The 25,689-nt window shown below is 32.6% G+C and overlaps 3 protein-coding genes across 3 annotated transcripts in view; 2 read left to right on the top strand and 1 right to left on the bottom strand.

The window, feature by feature from the left end:
• The window catches only part of LOC111003464, a 129,253-nt gene extending 119,728 nt beyond the window's left edge, over positions 1–9,525 (bottom strand). The window contains exon 1 of the mRNA XM_045630753.1: positions 9,157–9,525. Coding sequence (XP_045486709.1) covers positions 9,157–9,514 — 358 coding nt within the window. The 5' untranslated portion in view covers positions 9,515–9,525. The remainder of the gene's footprint in view (positions 1–9,156) is intronic.
• A 7,097-nt stretch (positions 9,526–16,622) lies between these two features.
• Positions 16,623–18,324, top strand: LOC111003473. Its single transcript, XM_022273987.2, has 2 exons — positions 16,623–17,491; positions 17,866–18,324. Exons 1-2 carry the CDS (start codon positions 16,664–16,666, stop codon positions 18,286–18,288), a joined length of 1,251 nt encoding a protein of 416 aa, XP_022129679.2. The 5' UTR covers positions 16,623–16,663; the 3' UTR covers positions 18,289–18,324.
• A 1,551-nt stretch (positions 18,325–19,875) lies between these two features.
• Positions 19,876–23,821, top strand: LOC111003480. The gene is made up of 2 exons (XM_022274000.2): positions 19,876–20,779; positions 23,365–23,821. Exons 1-2 carry the CDS (start codon positions 20,015–20,017, stop codon positions 23,773–23,775), a joined length of 1,176 nt encoding a protein of 391 aa, XP_022129692.2. The 5' UTR covers positions 19,876–20,014; the 3' UTR covers positions 23,776–23,821.
• Positions 23,822–25,689: the final 1,868 nt, after the last annotated feature.

Consider the following 25,689-nt stretch of genomic DNA (forward strand, 5'->3'; position numbering starts at 1 on the left):
CATATTTTCAACGTTTGTTGGTTAATTTTATTACATTACAAATGTTTAGAGCTTTATTTACTATCGTAAAAACTTTTATAATTGCGTCTACAAACTCTTTTATTTTAATACTCATCAACTTGGTATGACATGTACTGATCGTCTAATATATGGCTTCAAGTATAACACTGAACAAATTATGGAAATGAAAGAAACAGAGACGAACTTAAAATAAGTAATGTTGATGTTGCGTGTGCGACTCTTATCCTTGAGGTCGTTGGTTCGATCCCTGGATGTACCAACGGACTTTCTGACTATGTGCGCATTTAACATTCGCTCGATGAAGAAAAACATCGTGAGGAAACCGACTTACCTTAGACCCAAAAAGTCGACAGCGTGTGTCAGACACAGGAGACTGATCATCTATTATATTAACAAAAAATCAAACAGATACAGACATCTTTGGCTCAGAACTAATACAAATAATTAGCGCTTAATCAACTTACCAATGCTATTTACTGAAGATACATACACATACATAAGTTATTTAATACCTCCGACGACAATATAGTCGGGGAATTAGAAGGCTAGAAAATATATTCAAAAACATTCTCATAAATTACACGTTCCCATAAAATATGATTGAAATACCCTATAGTGTTAAGTGTATTTGATTTGCAAATTGAATTGCAAAAGTATTTACGTTATATTCTCAAAAATTAAATTTGTAGGATTAAAATGCTTAATACAAAACTGAAGGCCCATTAAAAATCGGAGTTTAGCTCGCATTAGTTACAAGCTAATGATTAGGGTAATATCATAGTATTAGCGTTGTTCGTGACAGACTTGCGTGAGGTACCAGGGTGGGGGGGGGGGTTAAATCGAGGTATGGGGTGGGGGGTTGGTTGATTACCCTCATTTGTCGCCACCAGACACATGGCTTATCGCAAATACTAGAAAGCGATTATGTTATAATGACTCATATTTTCTATGAAACCTAAAGTATTTTTAAATTAGAATAATAAATAGTATTTTCAAATCAAATCAAAAATCATTCACCTGTAACACAGGTGCACAACCTTTAACAGGCATCAGTCTCACTTAAGCAATAGCAGTGGTCCAAAGAAGAACGACAATTATTGTATATGTTTTTGTGAGAAAATAAATAAATATATTATTTATTCATAAAGGTAACTATATATATAATATATACTTATGAACGTCAAAATATACTTTAAATGATTCTAATTTTACATTTACTGCCAGTACTCAAATCAAGGGCGTAGAACGGAAGAATAGAACTGGCAATAAACTCTCCGCGACTATTTTTAATCGCCAAGGAGCTGCAACCATTACACCATGTTCCATATGACATATTGAGTAATAAAGAATAATAAAATAAATTAAAAACAAAGATTTGTCCTCTATCAGCAGGAGGCATGGTGAAATAGGAGCACGCACTTACTCGTGAGAACAACACGAAAACACGTAGTATAAACAACTAATATCACCGCATACACGAATTCAAGTACGACCGGTCACCACAAGTAGCACCCGTTCACGAGTATGACGCATGGCCAGCCATCGGCCCCCTCGCCATATTTTAGGGAGAGAGACAACCCGACGCATGGACGCATGGATATTGTTAGTAAGTGTAACAATATTCTTTAAATCTGATGAAATAGACTCCAACAAATACTTGGGTACTAATAAATAAAGTTAGCTTTAAAAACCTTCAATTAATAATCTTTACAAATTAAGGCGCTTAATATAATTTTTAAAAAGTACAAGAGCTATTTACTTAATCGTGCTTTGTTAAGTTTACAATGAAACTAACGCTTGTCGATTTAAATAAGTTTTTTTATTTGTTCAGTTTATTTAAAAAAATCACCGATAAATTTGTTTTCCAAGTTTTAATAACCTACGGAGAAGATTTTTGTCTCCACTATTTGGACTCCACTATTGAGATAAGGTCTCAAACCAAAAAATTCATCACATTACGGAATACAAAAACAAATCGAGCTTAGAAAGTGCTGACGTGGTGTTATTAGATTGTGCGTGACCCTTATCTACATAATATTGCCATAAACTCCAGATGCTACACTAATATTTTTCAAGGTATTAGATGTGGTGGTTTTGATTTCTTCATACGGTCAGTAAAGATTTCAATTATGTTTTTAAGTATTATGAAAAATGTCTTTGTAATGAACAAATATTTATCAAACAATAGGGGTAATGGGTAAATTTGTCGGATCACGGCTCCACCTTAAAACTGCTCAATTTTTTCTACATATTTTCATCACTCGGCCATATATTAATGTAGAGCATACTCTTTAACCCAATAGAAAATAATTAAAACATCATGATTTGTGAAATGAATGAAAGAAAGTACAAATTTTTGACTTTAACCTAGCCTAACCATTTTTCTATCGTTCTTTACGACCTGTATTTACCTCAAGTAATATTAACGAAGCTTCTTAAAAAATTAATAGTTAATAAACTTGATATTATATTGTTTTATTTCCAAGTGTATAGTTAGTCTAGTCAACAAGTTCAAATTGAGATAAAAATTCTAAATATTGCTTAAATGTTAATATTTTTCGGGTTATTAACAAAAAACTAAATATCATTTTTTTCATCTCATTTTGTTTATAGCAATTGCAATTTTTAACCTGCACCAAAATCCTTCAAAACCATTTAGAGGTGATTTCGAATCGAATGAGCCATCGCTCATATTTTAGGACCTTTATCTCTATTTTTCACGTTTTTGAACTTGTTGACTAGACTATATTACAGTAGGTAAGATGGTTAGGTGTTATAAATCTAGTTGAGGTACATACAAGTAATGAACGTTAAAAAAAATTTGGAACTGTTTTAAGGTGCCGTGTTTTGATGAAATTTACTGGTTTTGTTCATGGGATTAGTTCATCGGACGTATAAGCACTTAGTGAGTAATAGTCTGGTTTATCAGAGGGAGCCTAAAGCTTTCCTTTCATGGTATTAGTATCGAAATTCAGAGAGAAAATAACAACAACACGAGTATTGTATCTAGAGGAACAAATTATTTGTATCGCTATTTAATTTTATTAGTTAGAATTAGTTTAGTCTTTAATAGCAAACGTACTATTTTGACAACTTATAAAACAAGGGAAGAAACAAAAGCCCTTTACTCTCTGACACCTTCACGTAAATGCCAACTGGTTCCACCTATGTCCAGATTGGGATCAATCAGGACCATTGACCTCCTAATAAAAATACAATATAAGAAATTACCGGAATGTTTGAACAGCGAGGCAAATGACTTGAGGTTTACCAAATCGTTAAAATATTATATAGGAAATGTTATTACTGTTACAGGGTATCTGACCGATAGACATTAATTTATTTGTGGCCTCTTAAACAACTTCATGACGGATTCTTCGGCTGACCTTCTTATTCCGTTTGGAGCCAAAGCGCGATCAATACAACTAGTAATAATAATAATAATAAAAGCCCTTTATTCCCTGACCATTTCGCTTAAATGTTATTCTTATCAAAGTATATAAATATTACTATATTCTTAAATCTATTTACATAGCAAAAACAATAATTTATTCTTAACCGCCCTGGTCAGGTTGTCCGTCGACATAGTTCCTCCCCCAATTGTTTGCATGTCTCTCTATCTTTGGCAGACCTTCTTGGCAGAACAAATTATTGAGCTGCCCAAAGTGCCAAAGAGTGGAAAAGACAGTAATGGAGAGATTTGGAGGAGTTTGCTAAAATAGGGCACACACAATCCATGAAATTAAATTGATGATAGATAATAGAAATATAAATGTTTTATGTTAAGTATTTGAAGTAAAACGCTTTTATTTTATTTATTTAAAGCCTTATATCCCCATCAATATATAGATTATAGCTATTGTTTTTTGTTATCTATGATAACTGATTCTGTGTGCCCTCTGGCAAAGGCCTCCCCCATTTTTACATTTAAGGTTGTAATACAACTAGTACTCATCATTTTATCAACATCGTGACAAATGGAGCAGGCGTGACAGACAACATCTTCTTTGTTTTCTATGGACTTCTGCAACATCAGGGAGCTTAACTCTAATACTGTTAAACACCATCTCGAAATAACTATGCTGGATTGCGGCTGAATTTCATGCAAAATCATTCTCTCCATCTCAACGCCTGGCATACCACAACATAGTGCTTTTTAAGGCACTGCCGCACACCGCGTATTTGTGGAACCAGCAACTAGCAGAAGTATTTCCAAGCCGATACCACTATTCAAGAAAGCCCCCAGTATTGCATGGTGGTGGCAGTTATCTTCGGGTCACTTTGCTTGGCCTGTTTGTTTGACTCCTGTCTCATAAAAATATCAAAATATATACAAAAGTTGCATCTGTCGAGGTCGTTTATTGTACAAATAAACAAATTCAAGTATTCGAGAATACAATGGGGTATAGAATAATACGGAATATTCGTGAAAGATAGATTGGCCCAGCATGAAAATGCTTTGTAACGGCCGGTCATAGCTCTCACGACTACGTAATCCATTAGGCAAACAATGAGCTGGCCTGAGCGACCGTTATTTGTCTGATACGCGCATAAAGCTTATAAATGCATATATAAATGCCCCGGTAGAATGGGTGCTTTCGAGAATAGTGGGTACAGCTCCCCCAGCTGTTTGTGTAGCACTGGGAACGCCTGATGAGTCAAGTCCCACTCACCTCTGTAACCGTTGTTGTTAAGTAATTCTCAGATGAGGATAATTTTTTTCTTATTATTATTATAGGCTGTGTATTTTCATAATGAATAATATTTTTTAAACAAGTATATATGTGCATGCATTCAAAAATAAAATATTTCTATTAATAATCCTTAAATTTAATTTCAATCATAATTAATCATTTCACTTTATCCCTACTCCGCGGCCGACCGTCACGCAACATGCGCTACACCAACCAAAAAGTTTGATACGATGTAATAAAAGTTTCACTTTAAAAATATACCAATGTGAAAGACAATACATATATGATATTAAATAAAGCGTTGTATTAATACATACATGTATATAGTATATACCAACGTAGAAAAAAAAATTGTTCTAAAGTTACGACTGCTATATAGAAAGTAAACGCTAATCTGAAACTTGGAAGCTATTAGAACTTTTGACATCTATCTCGCAATTTTGGATTGTTAGGGCGTTTGTCTGCCCCACTTGATGGAAGATAAGATACACGCTTTGTTCTTAAAGATTTACTCTCGTAGTGAGGGATTTTATAACCATGTTATTACAACAATAATTCAGTTAAAGTAGGTACGGGTAAATAAAGCGGCATATTACATACATAACAGAACACACACCCAGAACCACAAAAGAATAAGGTACATTTTAAGTGTATAATGTGCGTTATTCTGTGTAGTAGACGTATTCAACAGCGCTGGTCATTCAGCTAGAGACAACAACAGTTAGTTTGCGCCTCAGACGCAATAAAAAGGAAAATAATGTTATACTAATAATAATAGTAGAAAAAATGGGAATAATAAAAATTCAGAATAAATAAAGCAGTCTTGGAAGATTTGTGTGTAAAATTACATTGTAAATATATATTATGGTCATTAGGAACGTTTTGGGTGCGCTAGAATAATTTTTTGAAATTCCAGATAAATTTTTAAAAACAGACTTTGTTTAACAAATTTTTTTTTTATGGCCGATTTAAGAAATAATGAAGTAAGTGTTATACCACGTTAGAATCCTTATTAAATGCGCTTTTAAAGCTACTTGCCAAACTGGAGAAGTAAATTTTTTTTTCAGGACGATCAGTTGAAGTAGTTCGAAAATTAATTTTGAAAACTTGGTACGGTATAAAATGACATTTTCCTAAAAGTTGGAGTGATCAGCACAGAGTTTAGGATCATAGGTTACATAAAACGCTATTCGGGATGACGTAAGAGAAAAAAAATTGGCAAAAAGTAAATATTTGTAACAACAGGAATGATAAAACTGTCACATGGTGTGCATTTTCTGGAATACCAAAAAAATATCCATAACTTCAAAAATACATGACTTATTTTTTTTTTCTGATAACTTGTGTGGCATTACCTATGAGAAAATTTCGACCTGACGTCGACTTTTGGGACACCCTGTATATAAAGTAAAAAGTAAGAGTAATTGTTTCTAAAACTACTGTAAGAAATAGTTCCTAGTTAACTAGGTTTCGTGACATTTTCGTTGATTGAGTATTGAGTATTTTAGTATAGAATAATTCATGGTGTTCATCATTCCGAATTCTTTAGCTCAACTTCAGCTTTCTAGAATTTAATTAATGCAAGTTGTATTATTAAGTCACTGCATGTCTTGATATTAAGTATTTGAGGCATTTCGCTTTGAGACGCATCTCACGATGTCGGTTATTACTCCTCTTTGTAGTTCGATATATGGATTCCATTGATTCAGAGTAGAACCGAATCTGAGCGAGCAACGATCAAACCTAGTATAATTTTCTCTCCATAAACGAAAAAAAAACGAGTGTGCTTATGACCACACGACTGAAGTGAAACCTTTTTTCGCTCCAACTGTATGTATACATGTGTGTAAAATAAATATATAACGTATGTACATATTCATATATTAATTTTCTACAAAAGAAGAAAAGAGAAAGAAAATGTGCGCGCGCACTGGTGTCTGTTGCTTATATCCCCCACTCAACTTCCGTTCGCCTTGCCCGATCACACTTTTCGTAACGTTTACGTCACGCGTTCGCCAGCTTGCAGCATGTTCTCAGCCCAAATATCGATTACATCTGTGAGATAGAACGTTAATCACCTATTAAGGGAGGGAAACATATAGAGCCTTGAAAAGCCACTGTTGATTTATTATTTCGGTTAACGCAAAGTCATTTTAGGATTAACCGTGAAGTGCGTGGTTTGGAATTAATATCAGTTTTGGAAGTTTGAAGTTATGGAAGCGAGGACAACACCGTGTTATGAATTTATAGTTCCGTTTATCTGTTGAATCATGTTATTATAATCTATAAAAACGTAGTGGTTTTTCTGAACCAATACGATTTACGGCTTCAAGAAAACAGCAGCCTCACTTTACTTTCGCTCAAAAGCCGGCAACACACCTGTAATAACATGTATTAAAGGTGTGTTAACTGACGTTGATAAGTACTTTTAGTTTAAATAAATAAAACCGTTATCCGAAGTATCTTTAAGTATCATTCAAAGGAACACTAATATCATCGCTTGAAACTTTAGACAATTCATTTAAATAGTATTTGACAGTTAATTCATTTAAATATTATTAATAGTATTTATAATGAATTCATTTCACGCTATGACTATTCATTATAGTCAGTTACTATGAATATTGTAATGACTATGATTGAAATTAGCAATTCAGTGTAGATTGCATCGTATTTCATATTCCGTTTGGTTCACGCTCTTTTGCTAATTACAGACTTATGAGTGGTATTAAAACTCATTAGCTATAGTTACTATTAGTAACTGAAGTATTTCCGAACCAATTCGACTTAGGGTCCTTCGAGAAAAGAGCGTACCCATTCCTAAAAGGCCGGCAACGCACTCGCGGGCTCTCTGGCATTGAGAGTGTCCATGGGCGGCGGTATCACTTAACATCAGGTGAGCCTCCTACCCGTTTGTTCTATAAATTTTTTTTTTTTAAAGTAAAGTTGTTATATTTATTGTAGTTTCATCCAAGTTTCAGTCGGTGGAGATCTAGCTGAAAGGTCTCATTGCTACGAAGGTTCACAACTGTTGACCTGCTGACCGGCTGCCCAAGCTGATCATCTTTATTGGTATATTTTGGTTACTTCAAGGAAGTATGTTTTCACATGCGAAGTGAAAGAACTAAATTATATTGGGCCAACAAAAAGCATGTTTCAGTTCATAATACATTTGGTTTTTACAGTTATTTCATTAAAAATAAATGTGTGTGTATACACACGTAAGAAGTGAAACTTATTTTTCGAAAAATGATCTGCTATATGCAACTTTACAGAATTTGGGTAACAAAAGGTTTTTATTATCATAAACATGAATAACAAATAATACAATTAAATCATTTTACCTAATAACTACTAAGATTATTACAGAATTACATTAATAATTGTAATAAAATTATTACTATCATTGTTAAACGACATGCTATCCCTACTCCGCTGGTGAAAGTACTCTTCGAATCAACTAATTCGAAAAAATGACACTAACGGAAAAATGTGTCGAGTAACCGAAAAATGTGACGGTAATTTTTTTCACAAATCTAGTATTTACGCTTTCCACACCTACAAAAAAGTATAGCAAATATTTGTATAAAAAAGTAAGTTTTGTATGTGCTTTAGCCACAAGTTTATATCTAACAGCTAAACAAGAACTATAAATAATGTAACATACCCTACAAATTTATATATCAATACATATTTTTTTCTCTATTGGGACTTTACTTGTGTAACAAAAACAAAACAGTAATCGCCACGCACCTAAACTCATTTGTATTCGTCGTTCGTAGAAGCGATACTTAAGAATTTTTGCACGAAACCCAGACTTGTTAGCAACCCGAGATGTTGAAGTTTAAGTTTTATGAAGCCATTAATTTGTGCTGATTACGCTGTCGCTAGTTTCTGTGACGCGGAAAACTTTTGATACCCGTTACATAACTTTACTTCAAAAAAATAAGATTAAACCTAAATACTTATAGCTTGAATATTGTTTTTTATACAAAACTTATCAGACGTTAGTCCACAATCGTTGAGGATCGTGAAAGTAATATTTACTACTGCAGTATAAATTTATATATGTATATTTAATCAAGTATATTATAAGAAATAAGTTATTAAAAATAGTTTTGCTTTTGTAACATGTTTTAAAACAATAAGTGCTCTTTTCTCGGATCCGAGTAGGGGCAGTGCCACCCATTAATTTTCGTTCTTTTTTTAAACCACTGCCATCTCTAGCTCTCGGATCCGAGTATTCGGCACACAGTTTGTTGTATGCCGACCACTCGGTTTTTTTTAAATAAAAATAATGATTTACATTCATACGTATTTTCAAACATTCATACTTTATCAAATTTCGCTATAAAAGTTTTGGTTTCCGGTTATTTCGTTTCCATTGTTTAAATATTCAATCTGTTAAACTACAGTGTGTGTAGATAAAGAAAAAACTTACCATCATACACAACACCACGAACCAGCTCTGTAGTATCAAAAACGGCGTGGCTAACTGTCAATTTCACATCACTTTCCGTCTCACTCAGTGTCACTATCTGCTCACTTTCACTCGAAATCCGCGCGTATTCACACGCGTCAGTTATCACCTGCACTGTGGTCACTTCACTGGTTGTTGTTTCATCATAATCCTCGATCTCAGAAAAGGGGGGTCCTGGCGATCTCCCCGGCGCGGGGTCTCCACTAGGAAGGTTTAGTGTGGATATATAAGGGAGAATGATGGTCAGAATAGGTAATATAATGTGTATTGGACACCGGTTCATGTTGTATTTGGGCTGGATGGAAGGCTTTGAGTTCATGATTCTTATTGCACGGCCATTGCTTGCCTGAAACAAGGAAAATATTAAATTAAAAGCCAAGTATTACATCGCCATGGGCTATTTGTGCTTCCAATAATCTTAATATATATAAATCTCGTGTCACAATGTTTGTCCTCAATGGACTCCTAAACCACTTAACCGATTATAATAAAATTCGCACACCATGTGCAGTTCGATCCAACTTGAGAGATAGGATAGTTTAAATCTCAAATTATAGTCGCAATATTATTTTATTGCAAATATTTGTTTATTATTTGATACAATTCTAACAGATGGCGCTGTGCTAAATGTACCAACCTTTCACATAAGTTCTACCGATTCTATATATATTATATGTAACATAACAAGAACCTTAGCCACAGCAACGCTTGGCCGAGTCTGCTAGTATGCCATAAAACTATATCTGTCCATATGGTAAATTAGCTATTTTTTTTGTAGAACAGGGGGCAAACGGGCAGGAGGCTCAGGTGACGTTAAGTGATACCGCCGATGGACACTCTCAATGCCAGAGGGCTCCGTGCGTTGCCGGCCTTTTAAGAATTGGTACGCTCTTTTCTTCAAGGACCCTTAGTCGAATTGATTCGGAAATACTTCAGTGGGCAGCTGGTTCCACAAAGTACGTATTCTACGTCCGTAGAGGTGATGGAATTTCGTATTCTGCCTCCACGTCCGATGATTAAGCTCAGCTGCAGGTATTAATCCGAACAAATCCTCTGAAAACTCTCCATGGCAAATTAAAATCGCAATCTGTATTGGCTGTCTAACTAGCAAATCTATTTATTTCCTTTTGAGAATGTCTTTCCAAGTATATTTTGCTTTAAATTAATTAAAGCGAAACGGCACAAAGAAGAAAAACGAGTAAGCTTTGACTTATACGAATCGAATTAAATCAGATTTCTACAGATAAGAAATCGCTTTCTATTCTTAATTAATAAATTATTTTCCTGTGTATATAATTAATTTATACACGAGTATGTTTCAGTAGGTACATACTATACATTTTATGGTTTAGCCCTTAGTTAACAGAAATGTGTTTTATCTGCCGGTATGAATTAATCCCAGTTAAAACTATTAGTTCTATTGCTCTGCGTTTATTAAATATTTACGTGTGTTTAAATCCATTTCAACATATCTTTCGCATTTTTGGATTTTATTACATGTAAAACTCGTCTTTTTTGAATTATCTGATTTCTTCAGTAAGACTATTCTATTACTTAAATGGAAACAGTGGTTCATTTAATTCTCACACATTTATTTCTTAACTATAAATACTTACTTAAAAATGTTCACGTCATTAAATCAGTATTTAATTTCATCGATATTAACAGTTTATATGGTCATTCGCGCGTTATGATGAAGCACAACGCACGGAAATTAGACTTATAAGTATATAGTAAATATAATTTTGTGGCTTTATTTATTATTGATTTACTGAAGCAATACATTGGCGCTATATCCCTAAGTTTTCCATTTTGTTAATTAATTACATAGTAGAATTAAAAATATTGGTCGAGGTTTGAATCTACGACATAGGTAATATAAATAATATGAGGTCCATCTCAATCAATTTTAAAATAAGTACGTAAATGTTTAATGTGAACATAAGTGCTTCTTGTTCTAAACATGAATAAAACATGAACACGCCTCAGAAGTTATAGTTCTTTGGTGTAAAAAATTTACTCTGGGTAATTAGAAAAGTGACACAAACACACAGTTTTATTAATAAGTAACGTTTATTTAAATATCACAACAAAATATTGCCTATAGCTAACTTCAGGTGTCGGTTTCTTGTAACGGTGTGCGCGCAGTGCGCCAAAAGAAGTATAACTACAAAAAAAAATCTCATACATCTTAATGGCGAACTATTGATGAATCGCAAGGCGATACAAATATTTTGTAAGGCTTAATATTAAAACACGGCCTCCGTCGAGTGCAAAGTAATCTTTTAGTCTCTTAGAAAATATTTCTGAAAGCTGGATCGAAAACATGTTTGCGAAGGCTGATTGATTAATACTCAGAGATGTGTATGCCTTATGGCAATATCAGTGTCTTGGATTTTTTAACGATGTTAGAGATTTCTTAGGTTAACCAGATATCGTCTTAAGGTGCAGACAGGTCAGGTATACCCCATTGATTGCTTTTGCGACAAAGCAATCAATGACAAGTCGATGACAGTCTGGGGTTGTTCAAGTATTTCGTTAGCACTATAGGGGTGAGGGGGGAATCTTTGATTTTGTTATTTTGTGATTATGTCAACGGTATTTAAAAACGTATTTAACGCATTTTTGAGGATTCCTACAAAAATTAATACGTCTATGTACTATTATTTTTGAGAGCTTTACTTTCTTTTGCTGTAAAGGGGTACCCCCCTAATTGCAGTAAATTGTACGGCTCCTCTTCAGCTGTTACCTACCCAATACAGAAATTGTTTGTCTCTAGGCAAGGGGATGACACAGTCATCACAGCTCGTAGTCCCATTTTAGGGGGTGCGTTGCCAGTCTTTGAGGGAGGAGTATACTTCTCAACCAAGCAAACTATGTTATCAAATCTTTGATAACATAGTTCCACTTCTTAAAATAAAATGCCTAAAACAGCAGAACATGGAAGACTTTCCATCCATCAAGGTGAGGCGGATGAATTATGCAGCTAATACGGCTGGTATGGTAATGAAACGAGGCAGTACTTTGCGGAGCTGCGAAGGAAGCGATTGAACTCTTCATATGAAAACTTCTTAAATTTATATCTGATAATTGATGACTACAGAACAATCAACAAAATAATAAAATAATGTCTTGGTCAAATGTTACTAAGAGAAATAGAATGCAATTAGTTATCATTAGACAAAATTTTCCATTTTTGAAGTTAAACTTCTTTTGGCGCGTTAGGAAAAAATTATGAGAGTACATATTTTATTCCTATTGTAAGTGTCGTTTTTCCAATAAACATAGAATAAAAAAAATTAAAAGAATTTTATCTTTTTACGCCAAAGTAGTTTAACTTCTAACTCGTGTAAGTACAAACACTTTTTCCTTTATTTTATCAATACAATTTTGTACCTACTTTTCATGCGACAAAAGATAGCTTAAAGTTCTTATACCAGCCTGTGAACAATCCATATAATACCGCCTTAAGCAATGACAAGTCACGGAACCATTGAATATGTTAACAAGTTCTCCGAATGGGAGCTAATTGACTGTTCAGCGCTGGCTGGCCTGGCTCTGACCTTTATACAAATCGATTTTAGTCCAAGACATACAGCTTTGAGGGCACAGATTAAAATAAATGTGTCAATACTAATGGTTTCTTTATTTTAATACAACATTTGAAATTGTACATATAAGTACAATAATTTAAACGTCATTAACGAGTTTACGAGTTTAACCGACTGGTTAAAACTGTCTAAAAATTCATCCTATTATACTGGAACATGAAACATTTTTAAATAGAAAATAGTACTTAAAACTATTTTTAAATAGAAATTATGAAAAAGGCCAAAGTTTTGAGTAACATAAAGACTGAGAACTCGTTTTAAACTATAATAAATTCATTTTTTACATAAAATACACATATGTCGCTTAAATATAATCACCCAATTGGTTAGTTACAATTATATAGATATGTAAGTATGACTCTGATATAATATGAGTGACTTTATTTATTCATCGCGTGACAGTTTTTGGTAGAACTTTTCAATCAAACAAAATTTTTACAAACATAGGTAAAGTCTTTCTATGGCCTCTATATAAGGCCCCCTTTGTTTATATAAATGCTTACAAAAACAAGAACAAAACAACACTAACCTCTACTAAATAGAGCATTATAACAAATTTCAATATCAATTCTATCAAGAGTCTTAAGTTTTTAAGCCTTAGATTCAATTTAGTTGTATCAATTTGTATTAAACGGTTACAGTACGGTTTTGTGTGGGGTAATAGCGAAAAGTCCCTCTAACGGCTGCGGTCGATTCGACCAAGGTCGAGGTAGCGGTGCGAAGCGGCCCTCTGTCACACCGTAATGATTCGACGAAAAAACTATCGTCGTGATCACGAATAGTCTTTTATTTTTAAATTTAAAAATTCACAAGCGATCATTGAATGTCCTTGATCTAAAAAAGACTTCCGTAGAGGTCCAACATAATGATGAATCATGAATTAAATTGAAACAGTACAAATAAATACTCTGGAATAATAATAATTTCATATATTTTGCATGTTAATAATATTGTATTAACGTCAAACGAGATAAATCGGTAAATCAGATGTAAATAATAAGACAATGTTATCGAAATAAATAAATATTTTCACTGATAAATGTGACGTTTAATAAAAATAGTGGGATTTACTATTTGCTTTAATAAAATATACGTAGTAAAATAATTTTCAATAACTGCGATGTTAGGGAAGCAGGCTAATTCTAGCCTTGTTTTAGAGGTTTCCATCTGCATCATATGGGAACTTATCTTGATATAGTCATCAAACCTTTGATACTTTAATAGTAATCAAGCGATTCGCCTTTAATATTCGTCCCCAAGGAATATAACTATTTAGAAGCACAGGGAGAGTATATCAAAATTATGATATTTCAAAACTAGACGTATTGAAATAAGATTCATTACGACATTAAAGTTTAGTGCATTTTTACTAGTTATCTGGCTACCAGCTTTGAAATAATTAATTAATTGTATTTTGATCGTACCTTTGTTTTTTTTATTGATGTAACTTGATGCATTATGTATCAGAGACAAGGTGCTTTCCCAACCTCGCGTATATTAATCAATTGGAATCTAATTCTCTAGCATTGATGTGCTCGTGTACGTACAAAGTACTATCTTTATCCCCAAATTTGCTCGTATCCGTGTGATAGGAGCCCACTTTATAGATGAAACAAGTCTATTGTCTCTTAGCGAATATACTATTTTATTTCACCCTGGTTGGGAACAAAAGAAATCTTAATAATATGTTCAGAAACATTTCTTTTATAATGAATACTTTGGCATTTTGATTATAAGTGAAAAGTTTGCTATCTAATATGAGAATATCTTAAGGTTTAATAAGTATAAATAACAGATTTTTTATAACCATTTGCAACAAAAAGTAAAAAGTGCACATAAATAATGACAATTGAATTCAAGATCAGTCTCAGTTAGTAGTTAGTATATGCAAGTTAGGGATATGACTTGGACAGGTAATGTACGTGATTTTCAGTTGTTGAATTTTAACTCAGTAATATAAGTAGTCTAGTGGTTTCATAGGTTACACATTCGACCGCAACACTATAATTCCTTCTTAGTATATGTATATTTCTCGTACGTTGTAGCTGTTATGTCAAGGACCAAAAAATGTGTGCAAACACAGTAAGCGTTAATAAAAAAATATTATCAATGAGAGACGTAGAAATTTGTCTGCTTCATTCAATATAAGCCAAATTATACATTAGAATAATGCCGGGTGCCACCGCTGGAAGTCTCAATTTTTTTAATGAATTAAACTAAAACTGGTAATACAACCACAAAGTGTGGAAGCTCGATGCCAGTGTCACGCGGTCTTCATTACGCCGAGTGTGCAAAATTTGCCACCGTGAAACCTATTTGGTATTGCTAGAGCTAAACGTAATTGTATTGGAATATAAATAAATATGTCATCAGCGTATGTCTTAAACATAGATATTTACTTACTTGAAAACAAAGTATTTTATAATTAAATTTAATAACAATACCCGAAATCAGGTAAGAGATTATCAAAACACATCTCAGTTAAAATGTTCTAATATTTTCAATTGCTTTAAAAAGCACAGCTAGTGTTAATAATATTATATTAATGGCTGGCAACAAAATTTGCGGCACAGCACGACGAAGAAAGCCAATATTCTTACAAAATATTTGTAGGTTTTAAAGATTCGTGTGAACAAGATAAATGATAAATTGTTATATCACAGTGACAATGATGTTCTATTTACAAACAAAAGTAAATAAATATTTGTAGTTGTGCAATTTTTATGTACCTTGTATATAGGGGTAGCTTAACAAAATTAAATAAATATACGTATCTCAATACCTACATACAGTTTATTTCAAAACTAGCATTTTATCCCGTCTTCACACTGTTACTTCGGTATTATTAGTATTTTAGTAGTGAAATAATAATTAAATTCGTTGTTTTAGAGATAATCATTACAAACATACAAAACTACAAATATTTCTTCTATGAAATATTAGTTTAAAATTACTCAAGAAGAAAATGTTTTGCTGTTATGACTAATAATAATAATAATTCAGTGTTCCTACAATGCCATGTGGGTCTTGGCCTCAAGTGACATTAGATGATAAGCCTTCTGTGCCTAACACGTCTCTTCTACCGTATTGAGAGACAGGCCGGTTTCCATGATGTTTACCTACACCAAAAAGTGTAATTACTCTACTACATTACATTATTAATTTAATATAAAGGAAAATGTTAGTTGCAGTAGGTAAGTGCAAAGCGTGATGGAAAACCCGCAAATATTTTTTTTAACTTTAAAAAAGTCTTAGTTAGTTTAGTTTTAGTTAGTTTTTATAATATATATAGTTATTAATAGATTAAGGTTCTATATATTAATATAAATTTATTTTGTTTTTTATATAACTTCTGCACTTCTTGCACTCATCATTTTTTTATTTTTATTTATTTCTTTACTTCTACTAGGGTTCTACTTACTATCTTACTAGGGTTGCCTGGAAGAGATCGCTTGTTAGCGATAAGGCCGCCCGTTGCATCCCTTGTAATTTATATATATTGTGTTGTTTGTATTTCTTTAGCAACGAAGTGTAAATAAATAAATAAATAATTCCTGCAAGGTATTGTGTACCAACATTTAATGTACCTATAACAAAGTGTAGTTAAAATAAAATTTTACTTATTGGTACTAACAGTGTTTTTATCTGCTAGACAAATAGTTGTTTTAGAAAAAGTAGATGGAATTCCGTCTTCAAATTAACAATTAATAATTTTCAACATTGTGTGAGATAATGAATTAAACAAATATTTAGTAAAACAAAGTAAACCACGAGTTATCTCTGAAAATCACATATATATTCAGTTGCACCCTGCGATTAAATAATTTCTGGTTGTATCTGTGATAAGTCTCCTCAAAATGCAAGTTGAAGAACAAACATACAAAGTTGAAAAATTTTGCGGTTATGATAAAATAACTAACAAACCTGAAGACAAGCTCTACCCGCGCGTTAAAAATGCTATTAAAAAAATTATAGAAGATGAAGAGTTCACAAAATACAGAGTGAAAGTAAGAGCTATTGAACCCGACGGTGGCAATTATTTGGCGAATCTATATGAAATTGATATCTTAGATGAGGCTCCAAATGGTAAAAAGAAAATAAATTTGTTTATAAAACAAACTGTAGGTGCTGACAATCTATACGGTTTTATCGATATTGAGGACGCTTACTTGAAAGAAGTCTTCTTCTATACAGATGTTTCGGTTATTTTTAATAAACTACAAAATGAAGCTAACATCCCATCAAATGAAAGATTTAGAAATGTGAAATGTTGGCCGGAATCCGGTGGGGAAGCAATAATTATGGAAAATCTAACAAAGGACGGATTTAAAACACCACGCCGAAAGGAGATCACAGATCTTCAATTTGCTCAGTTAGCAATTCAACAGATTGCAAGATTTCATTCACTAAGTTTTGTTATACAAAAGAAGATGCCGGAGTACTTTGAAAAGAAAATACGAAACGTAAAAACTGTATTACATTTGAATGATAAATATATTGAAATTTGCACTAAATCTGCTAAAGCGGCAGTCAGTCACTATGATGAAGACATAAGAAAAGAAATTATGAACGACTTACCTGGTCTAATTGATACTTATTTTAAGTATATGAATGAAGCTGTTACTTCTGTTAACTGCCTTTGCCACGGCGATTATAGACTGAACAATATACTGGGTAAAGAAGAAGTAAGTGTGATCTACAATTTTTTATCCATATTAGCTAAAACTGTTACGAATGTGAATTTTAGCGCTATTTTATTTCCGAAATAATTATGTAAAATCTGCAACATTCTATTTAGGCATTTGTGACTTACATTTAAGTTGCGCGGGAACAGCACAATTATATACAACTAGTTCACTAAATACAATTGCAAATTTATAACAAATTACGTTTGTATCCATTAAATAAATTTTATTAAAGTCGTGAATATTGTATAGATATTAAAGGACCTTATCAGCTTATATAACCTAAGTAACAGTAATTATTTTGCCTAGTGAAATTAATAAACTCAACGAACAATAAGCAACTGAAGCACTAAATGGTATTTTTGTTCTTTTAGGATGGAGAAACAAAAGAAGTTCTAGCAATCGACTACCAACTAATATTCTACGGTCCCCCGGTGACAGATCTCATTTACTTTATGTACACTTCCGGTGGCACACAATTCAGAGAAAAACACGAAAGAAATCTAAAAGATCTATATCGTAATACGATGAACGATTTTCTAAGCCATTACGACATAGATATAGAAGACGTCTTTCCTACAAAAGTTTTTGAGAAAGATTATGAATTTATGCGAGACTTTGGATTTTATTGTTCATTTGTTTTTCTACCGATATTTTTCTCTGAATCGAATATGCTAGAACCCGGAACTGATCTATTAAAACAAGACATTTGTGTCGATAAAAGTTTTCCAGAAAAGATAGCGGGTTTATATGACGAGTATAAACGATACAAAAATCAAAACTATAATAAGAACTAATAGCTTTTATGACTTATACAGAAATATATATTAAAACAATAAGCCGTGTTTTTTACTAGAATAACTTTTAAATAACTTTAACACTTAACTAAAACTAGCTAGAGATCATCTAATAAAGGTCAATATATGTGAACCAAATGGATACTTCATGATTCTCATTATGTAAGTGCTGTTAATGATAAAATTCCGTCAAAGTCGCAAGTAAGGGAACCCTGTGCACTTGCATGAAATCAGCAGGTTAGCGATAAATATCGGTAAACTGGAAATGATTTAACGAAATATCATTTACATGATCTGCCATCAGAAAACAAAGCTGAGAATGTATTGTATAATGCTGCAATTTCTTTTGAGAAGTGAAGACGACCCTTCGAGCATACTTTTTACTATAACCGATCTTAGCAAAATCTATCTTGATATTATAGTCGGAATTATTGACCGACACGTATTGTATTTCGATCGTTGCTAAATACGTAGACATGGGACCGCAACTACACAAAGGGCAAAGCAATTCAATGCCCGATGCCCAGAGGTAACGCTGTCTAAGATTTTACTACGTTTCCTTTGTATACTACAAGTCCTTTACCACTCCCAAAAAATAAAATCGAATACGTAGGGGATTCAATTTGTTTTGATACATCTATACATGACATGTCCTTGAAAGAATAATTTTAAGAAGAATGAACTCTTTAAACAAATATACTAAAAAAGCGTATAATCTTTATAATTGGGTTTAACCAAAAACATAGGATCCGACCTGGGGAAGTCATGGAAAGCGCTATAAAAATAGTCTTTGAATCATCTGTATCCATTATAATACGATGAAAATCAAATGATGCATTTAATGTATTAAAAATAAGGACTTTAGAGTCAAGAATTGATTGTTGAACAATATGAAATAACTATTATTTTCTTGCATATAATAATACCCAGTGCAGCCAGGGGTGTTGCCCTAGGGCCTTTTCCGTGTAAGCAGCAATCGACTCTCATCTCTAGGGTCAAAAGTTCGAACCCCGGGTAAGCAGCAATAAATTTATATATATTATATTCAATAAAACTTTCCTTTTTTTGTTAGTATTTAAGTGTGAACTGTACGCTCGTATGGTGAAAGTATGGCGAGGAACCCGGTATAAGACAAAAAACTTCGACGGAGCATGTTAGTCACAGAAGGCTACTTGCCTAGCAAATAATGATCACTAATTAGACATATGTGGCCATGAATAAGCGTCGTACCGCCTTATTTCCTGAATATAACAACTGTATTTATTGTTTTTTTGTAAGTAAACAATTAGATTTGTCGAAAAGGACATAATTTAAGAATCGCCCTATAACTATATGATATACATTAATTAAAAAATGAATTCAGCGTACTAAATTTCATGTTTACGGAATTTTAGTATTCCAACTGTAGCTCATGACAAATATGCAGTCAAAACCTGTTAAAAGTAATCTGTGCATATGAACAACAAGAACTCGAATGGCGTTGCAAACTACATTGTATAGACATAGACATACGTGCTATTTTACAATAACGTGATAATTATCATTTGAACAGAGGTTAGTGACGCCCGTCAGTTGTTTCCCACGTGATTGGCGTGGTGTACTCTTTTATCAGCGATATTCCTGATAAATATTTACCTACATAACTGTTGCCACGAGTGTTAAAATAAGTTTGATAATAATTAATTCAAAGTAAACAGTGTATAAAAGATTGTTTGTGTACAAGACTATGGAAAATAAAAGGAAAACTTTGGACGATCTGCCTACAAACGTAAAACAGTGTATAAACAATGTTATTCAAGCGGAAGGACACGCCAAATACGATATTTGTGTGAGGAATATTTCTACAGGCGGTAATAACTTCATGGGTGAATTGTTTGAGATAGATGTGACTAGCGCCGATAAAGAAACAAATATATTTGTAAAAAAAATAATAAATAACGAAGACTTTAAAGTGTATTCTATCCAGGAAGTTTATGAAAAGGAAGCATTCGTTTACAATGAACTTAGTGATATTTATACAGAAATTCAAAAATGTACCGAAATCCCGTCGGATATTAAATTTAAATTCCCTAAAAGTTATAAAGAGACAAATGTAAACGCAATCATTTTGGAAAATATCACAAAGCGAGGATATAAACAGAAGGATAGATTTGACCTGACTTCGCTTGACTTTGGAGAAAGGTCTTTGAGGGAACTTGCAAAATTTCATGCCTTATCATTTGTTTTGGAGAAACAAAGACCCGAATACTTCGACACTAAAATAAAAACCATTAAACAATCGTTTGTTTATGACGAATATTGGAACGTATTAGTTAAGAAAATGTGTGAAGTATCAATTGCCGAGTTAAAAGAAAGTGATAAAGAGCGAGTCAGGCAGTTCATTGCACTTTCCTTAGTTAAGTATCCACAGTATATGACAGGTGGAAGTTGTTCTATCAAATGCTTATGTCATGGCGACTATAAAATGAATAATGTCATGGTTAAGGAAGAGGTAAGTTCGTTAATGTACCGAACAATCAGACGCGAGTTTGAATGGTCATGTAAAATAAGTTTAAGTATATTTATTTATGTAGAAAAGTTCACCATATATTTATAGAATATATATTTACAGAATATGTTACAAGTTGTCTAAAATACATTACAATTATTGTATCAGATAGGCACTTAAAGATGTTTCTTTAATTGATCATACCACTGCCACTTATACATAAACTTAGTAGGCAGAACTATAACGAAGAGCGAAATATCGAGGTTTTAATTTATTATAAAAAACTTGTACAAATTAATTTTTAATATAAAAACAACACAACGTGTTTCGATCAATAAGCTTAACACGTCATTTGCGATTTTGAACCTTATAATAGGTTTTCGTACCACCATTTTAAAAGACCAAAATAAGCTCCATCATTAGAGTTTCAAATGAAGTGTCATTAAATTTATTGGTCATTATTTCATTCATATAAGGATTTACAGAAGGTTTTACAGAATAACCGATTAGAACATGTAAAAAATTACTCAAATAATATAAGAGATTGCAAAAAGAATTGCCATTTACAAATCTCGTCTTTTGTCACAAAAAATTCTCAAGATATCATCAGAACATGTAATCAGTGGCATAATGACGACCCATCTTTTTCTCTGAGTTCAGTGAACGCTTCAGATGTTTTCATTGCAAAACAATACTTTTATCACCCCAACTTTGACTTGTTTGCGAGTTGACGACGTCTTAAGATTCTTTTCATAGCTTTTTTAAAGGATAAAATGTGATTTTTCTTTATGCGTGAAAGTTTTTGTTAGCTATAAACATGATACTGCAAGCTGCTTCAATAAAACTTAAAAAAATAGATGAGTCATAGATAGGAGGTTGGTAGCTCGAAAATAAACTACAGACCAGTCACTGAGAGGATTAACACTAAAAAATTTCAACACTTTCGTTAAACGTAAACTAATCAATAAAAAAATATCAGTGGCGCTACAACCTCTTTAGGTCTTGGCCTTAGATTTCTGAATCGGTTTCATGATCATCTTTAAATCTAATGGCAAGTAGGTGATCAGCCTCCAGTGCTTGACACACGACGACAACTTTTTGGGTCTAAGACAGGTCGGTTTCTTCACGATGTTTTCCTTCACCGTTCGAGCAAATGTTAAATGCGCACATAGAAATAAAGTCCATTGGTGCACAGCCGAGAATCGAACCTACGACTTCTACGAAACTAATCAATATAACAATAGCCTTTTATAAATTTGACAAATTATTTAAATTATCCTAATACCGGAATTGATTCGCTCCGGTTCAAACAATTTGTATGACTCAAAACCTCTAGAAAATGACGGCGGAGTGTTTTTTGCCAGTTCTTGTCCGCTCTACGCCCTCGACTATCAAACTAGTAGTAAATGTAAATTTAGAATCAATTTAACATCTTTTTCTGTTGACGTTACTACCTTGTTACCTATATGAAGAAAGTTATTTTGAGTTTGAATATGAGTCAAATAAAACATCTTCTGTAGAGACCAAAAAAAATTCTTAAAATTGTTTAGATCATAATTTTATCATATTGTAATTTCACCTGTTAACAATTTAGTAGATCATCATGTTTTTTTAGATTTTAAATTATTGAATTATTGCTTCACTGTAGGTCAAAAAATTGTTATTAAAAATTGTGAATATAAATTCGATTGCAATAAACTATTGTTGGTAAAATCCAATTATCGACGAGCAAACACAACTGATGAATTTGCTCAAATAGTATTGTTGCAAATCGTTGACTATATGTCGCACTAATGGAGCAAATACGATGCAAAACGAAATCTAGTGCAAGTCTATTTTAATAGACTGAACTATAGATGAGATTAAATAATATTTTGCTTTACTATTGAACACTTTAATCAAAAAATTATTAAATCAACACAATTTTGTAATCTTTTTCACATCTGCATTTTATTTTTATTCTTGTCTTTATAATTAATGTAAAAAATTGGCATCTATATCCTTTATAACATTTTTGTTGTAAAAAAGATACGAGGTCAATTTGGTAATCTTTATTTTAATGTACGGTATACATGTTTTCTGGCGCATAAATATCATAGTTAAATAAAATAGATATTATAAGAGACTTATACACTATGTTTTAAATATAGTTATTTCCTTAATTCAAATATATATATGAGTCTTACAGTGCTTTAAAAACACTTATGTTTTTCATCATAGCTCTTTTAAGTACTTAAATTAAAGCAAACTATAATCCTCTTCTACTACCTATCTTAAAATATAAATTGTTATATTTATGCGCAAATATACACAGTAATATTTTCTTAATAACGCTTTCTAAATGACCTCGCACGTAAAAATTTATTAATCAAAGCGCTTCCAGAAAAGAAAAGATATTGTTTTAAAACTTGTGATAAAAATTAATACTTAATGATTGATTGACAACAACAAATTTATCGTTTTGAAACTCAAATAAATAATAATTATATAACTTAACCCAGGATAGAAACGTGTAATTAAAAAGTAATAAAATCGTCCGCGATATTCCAATAAAATATCTGAATTTCACCATTATATATTTCTTTCAGAATGGAAAATTAGTTGACGTGCTACCAATCGACTACCAGCAAATATATTATGGGAATCCAATCATCGATCTGATTTACTTTATATACGCATCAAGTGACAGGCATTTTAGAAAGCGATACCTCCATCACCTGAAAGATTTCTACTACAGCGCCTTTAGCGAATTTCTTAGCAATTTCGACATGAGTGTACAAAACGTATACCCAAAGGAAAAATTCGACAAATGTTTCATCGAGTGCTTAGACTACGCTTTGATGTTTTCTTTGTATTTTTATCCGTTTTTGTATATAGCAGAGGAGGACACACACGATGGAAATGACGATTTAATGGACGTCACAGTAAGGGTGGATAAAATAATGAGAGACAGAATTCAAGGGGTTGTGGATGATTTCGTTGAGTTGGGAATAATTTAGAAGTTAAATTGCACACTTGTTATATTTAAAGATTATAATTTATTAACAAAAATATTGTGTTTTATTTTATACTCTCATTCAGCTTAAGAGATTTTTAATCTATCTATATCTATATTTATATATAAATGAATTGCTGTTCGTTAGTCTCACTATAACTCGAGAACGGCTGGACCGATTTGGCAAATTTTTAAGTAAAGGAACATACTATAAACAACAATTGATTTTTTCAATAAAATCAGTGTCACTGGACTGTCATGTATTTATAAGTGCTTTCAGAAATGTGTGGTTCATGGCTGTTATTTGAAATTGTCTTTGGCATGTTTTCAAAAAATTGTATTACGTTTGGACACAAATATATGTAGATGATACGAAGTTCACGAGTTCATCTAGTAACAATTAAATATAAACTAGTTATTTTAGAAAGTCCATTAAATTGTATTTTTTAATAATACCTAAAAAGCAATATTTGCTGCTCTGCCTAACAAATAATTATGTTACTCAATTAGTATGACTTTGAGAGTGGCAGAGAGATTCTTGCCCGTTCTTATCAACGCTTTGCGAACTGGGATAAATGTTAATTCAGATTCAATATAACATCTTTTCTGTTGCCGTTCGTACTTGGTTAACTGTATGAATAAGGTTATTTTGAGAAAATTAAGGCTAAGAGAAGCGAAAACAGAGATGACAATGCACGACGATAAGAAGAGATAGTAAAACGAATGACGAAACGACGTTGGTTCGTTTTATTGTGATTGGTCAACTCCCATTCCATTCACTCATTTTATATTCTGTCATGAAATTAACGAAACTTCTTATTGTTTCGCTGTAGATGCAGTTGGCATAATGGTAAGTGTGCGACTCTCCCGACCCTGGTGTTATAGGTTCGAGCCATGGCTGTGCACTAATAGAATTACAGTCTATTGCGCATCTAACACTTGTTCGTACGGTAAACCGCCGCCGACCATGGACACTCTCAATGCCAGAGGGCTCATTTTATTATTATGCATGTTATAGTTTTGCGCACCTCTATTAAATTTTACGATAAATATCATATCAGTGTTAGCTAATGCTTTGTCAAAGGTATACGTGCAACCCTGATACATCCGCTTGCCTTGACTTCCTGTATTAAAAATTTTTTCTGAAATAAAAAACGTTAACTAAGCTAGTTTTCACCACACAAAGCTAGCAACTATAAATCTAGACAAGCAAGATAGTTTACGACTTTAAGCAACAATTTAAGTACCAACACAGTGCTCACTTCTGCAATAAACGTCAGTTGCCGTATTCATAGCATTATCGAATTTGCAATATAGAGCATCGTGAAGAAATATTGCCAGCTAGGAAGATTGTGGCAACATTTTACCGCTTTGAATATAAACTATACGCCTGCTATGCGCTCGCAAAATGGATTTACAAAGTATTCATTTTGATCTACCTTCGTGTCGATAAAATGGGCCTGAGTGTTGTGCTAAAAGCGGATAGGTCAGTTATCCGTATTTTGAGTATTCACTCGTCTGTCTCTTTTCGTCACACCGTAAGCGCAATTAGCCAGTACGAGACGAAAGCGATAACAAGAGGGTAAGAAGGATGAACACCATATAATGTTACGTTTTTAATATAATTAATATCGACGCCGCAATATTATTTATATTTAAAAGTTCTCAAACAAAGTGTATTCATAAAATTATACAAGAAAATATAATATCACAAATTATACACACATACACATCAATTATATTAGAACATAAGCAAACCACCAGTGACAGAATTTAATAAAAAGCGCGTGCGTACAAGACGTTTCACTTAAATTAAACACGTTACCGCAAAGTAATCTATATATATAAAAGAAAGTCGTGTTAGTTACACCACTTATAACTCAAGAACGGAAGAACAGATTTGGGTGAAAATTGGAAT

The sequence above is a fragment of the Pieris rapae genome, chromosome 13, assembly GCF_905147795.1.
Source record: "Pieris rapae chromosome 13, ilPieRapa1.1, whole genome shotgun sequence".
NCBI classification, from domain to species: Eukaryota; Metazoa; Arthropoda; class Insecta; order Lepidoptera; family Pieridae; genus Pieris; species Pieris rapae.

Coding starts and splice junctions, on each gene's coding strand:
- LOC111003473 (XM_022273987.2), top strand. CDS start 16,664: ATGCAAGTTGAAGAACAAACATACAAAGTTGAAAAATTTTGCGGTTAT. Junction 17,492..17,865: donor ATATACTGGGTAAAGAAGAA/GTAAGTGTGATC, acceptor TTGTTCTTTTAG/GATGGAGAAACAAAAGAAGT.
- LOC111003480 (XM_022274000.2), top strand. CDS start 20,015: ATGGAAAATAAAAGGAAAACTTTGGACGATCTGCCTACAAACGTAAAA. Junction 20,780..23,364: donor ATGTCATGGTTAAGGAAGAG/GTAAGTTCGTTA, acceptor TATTTCTTTCAG/AATGGAAAATTAGTTGACGT.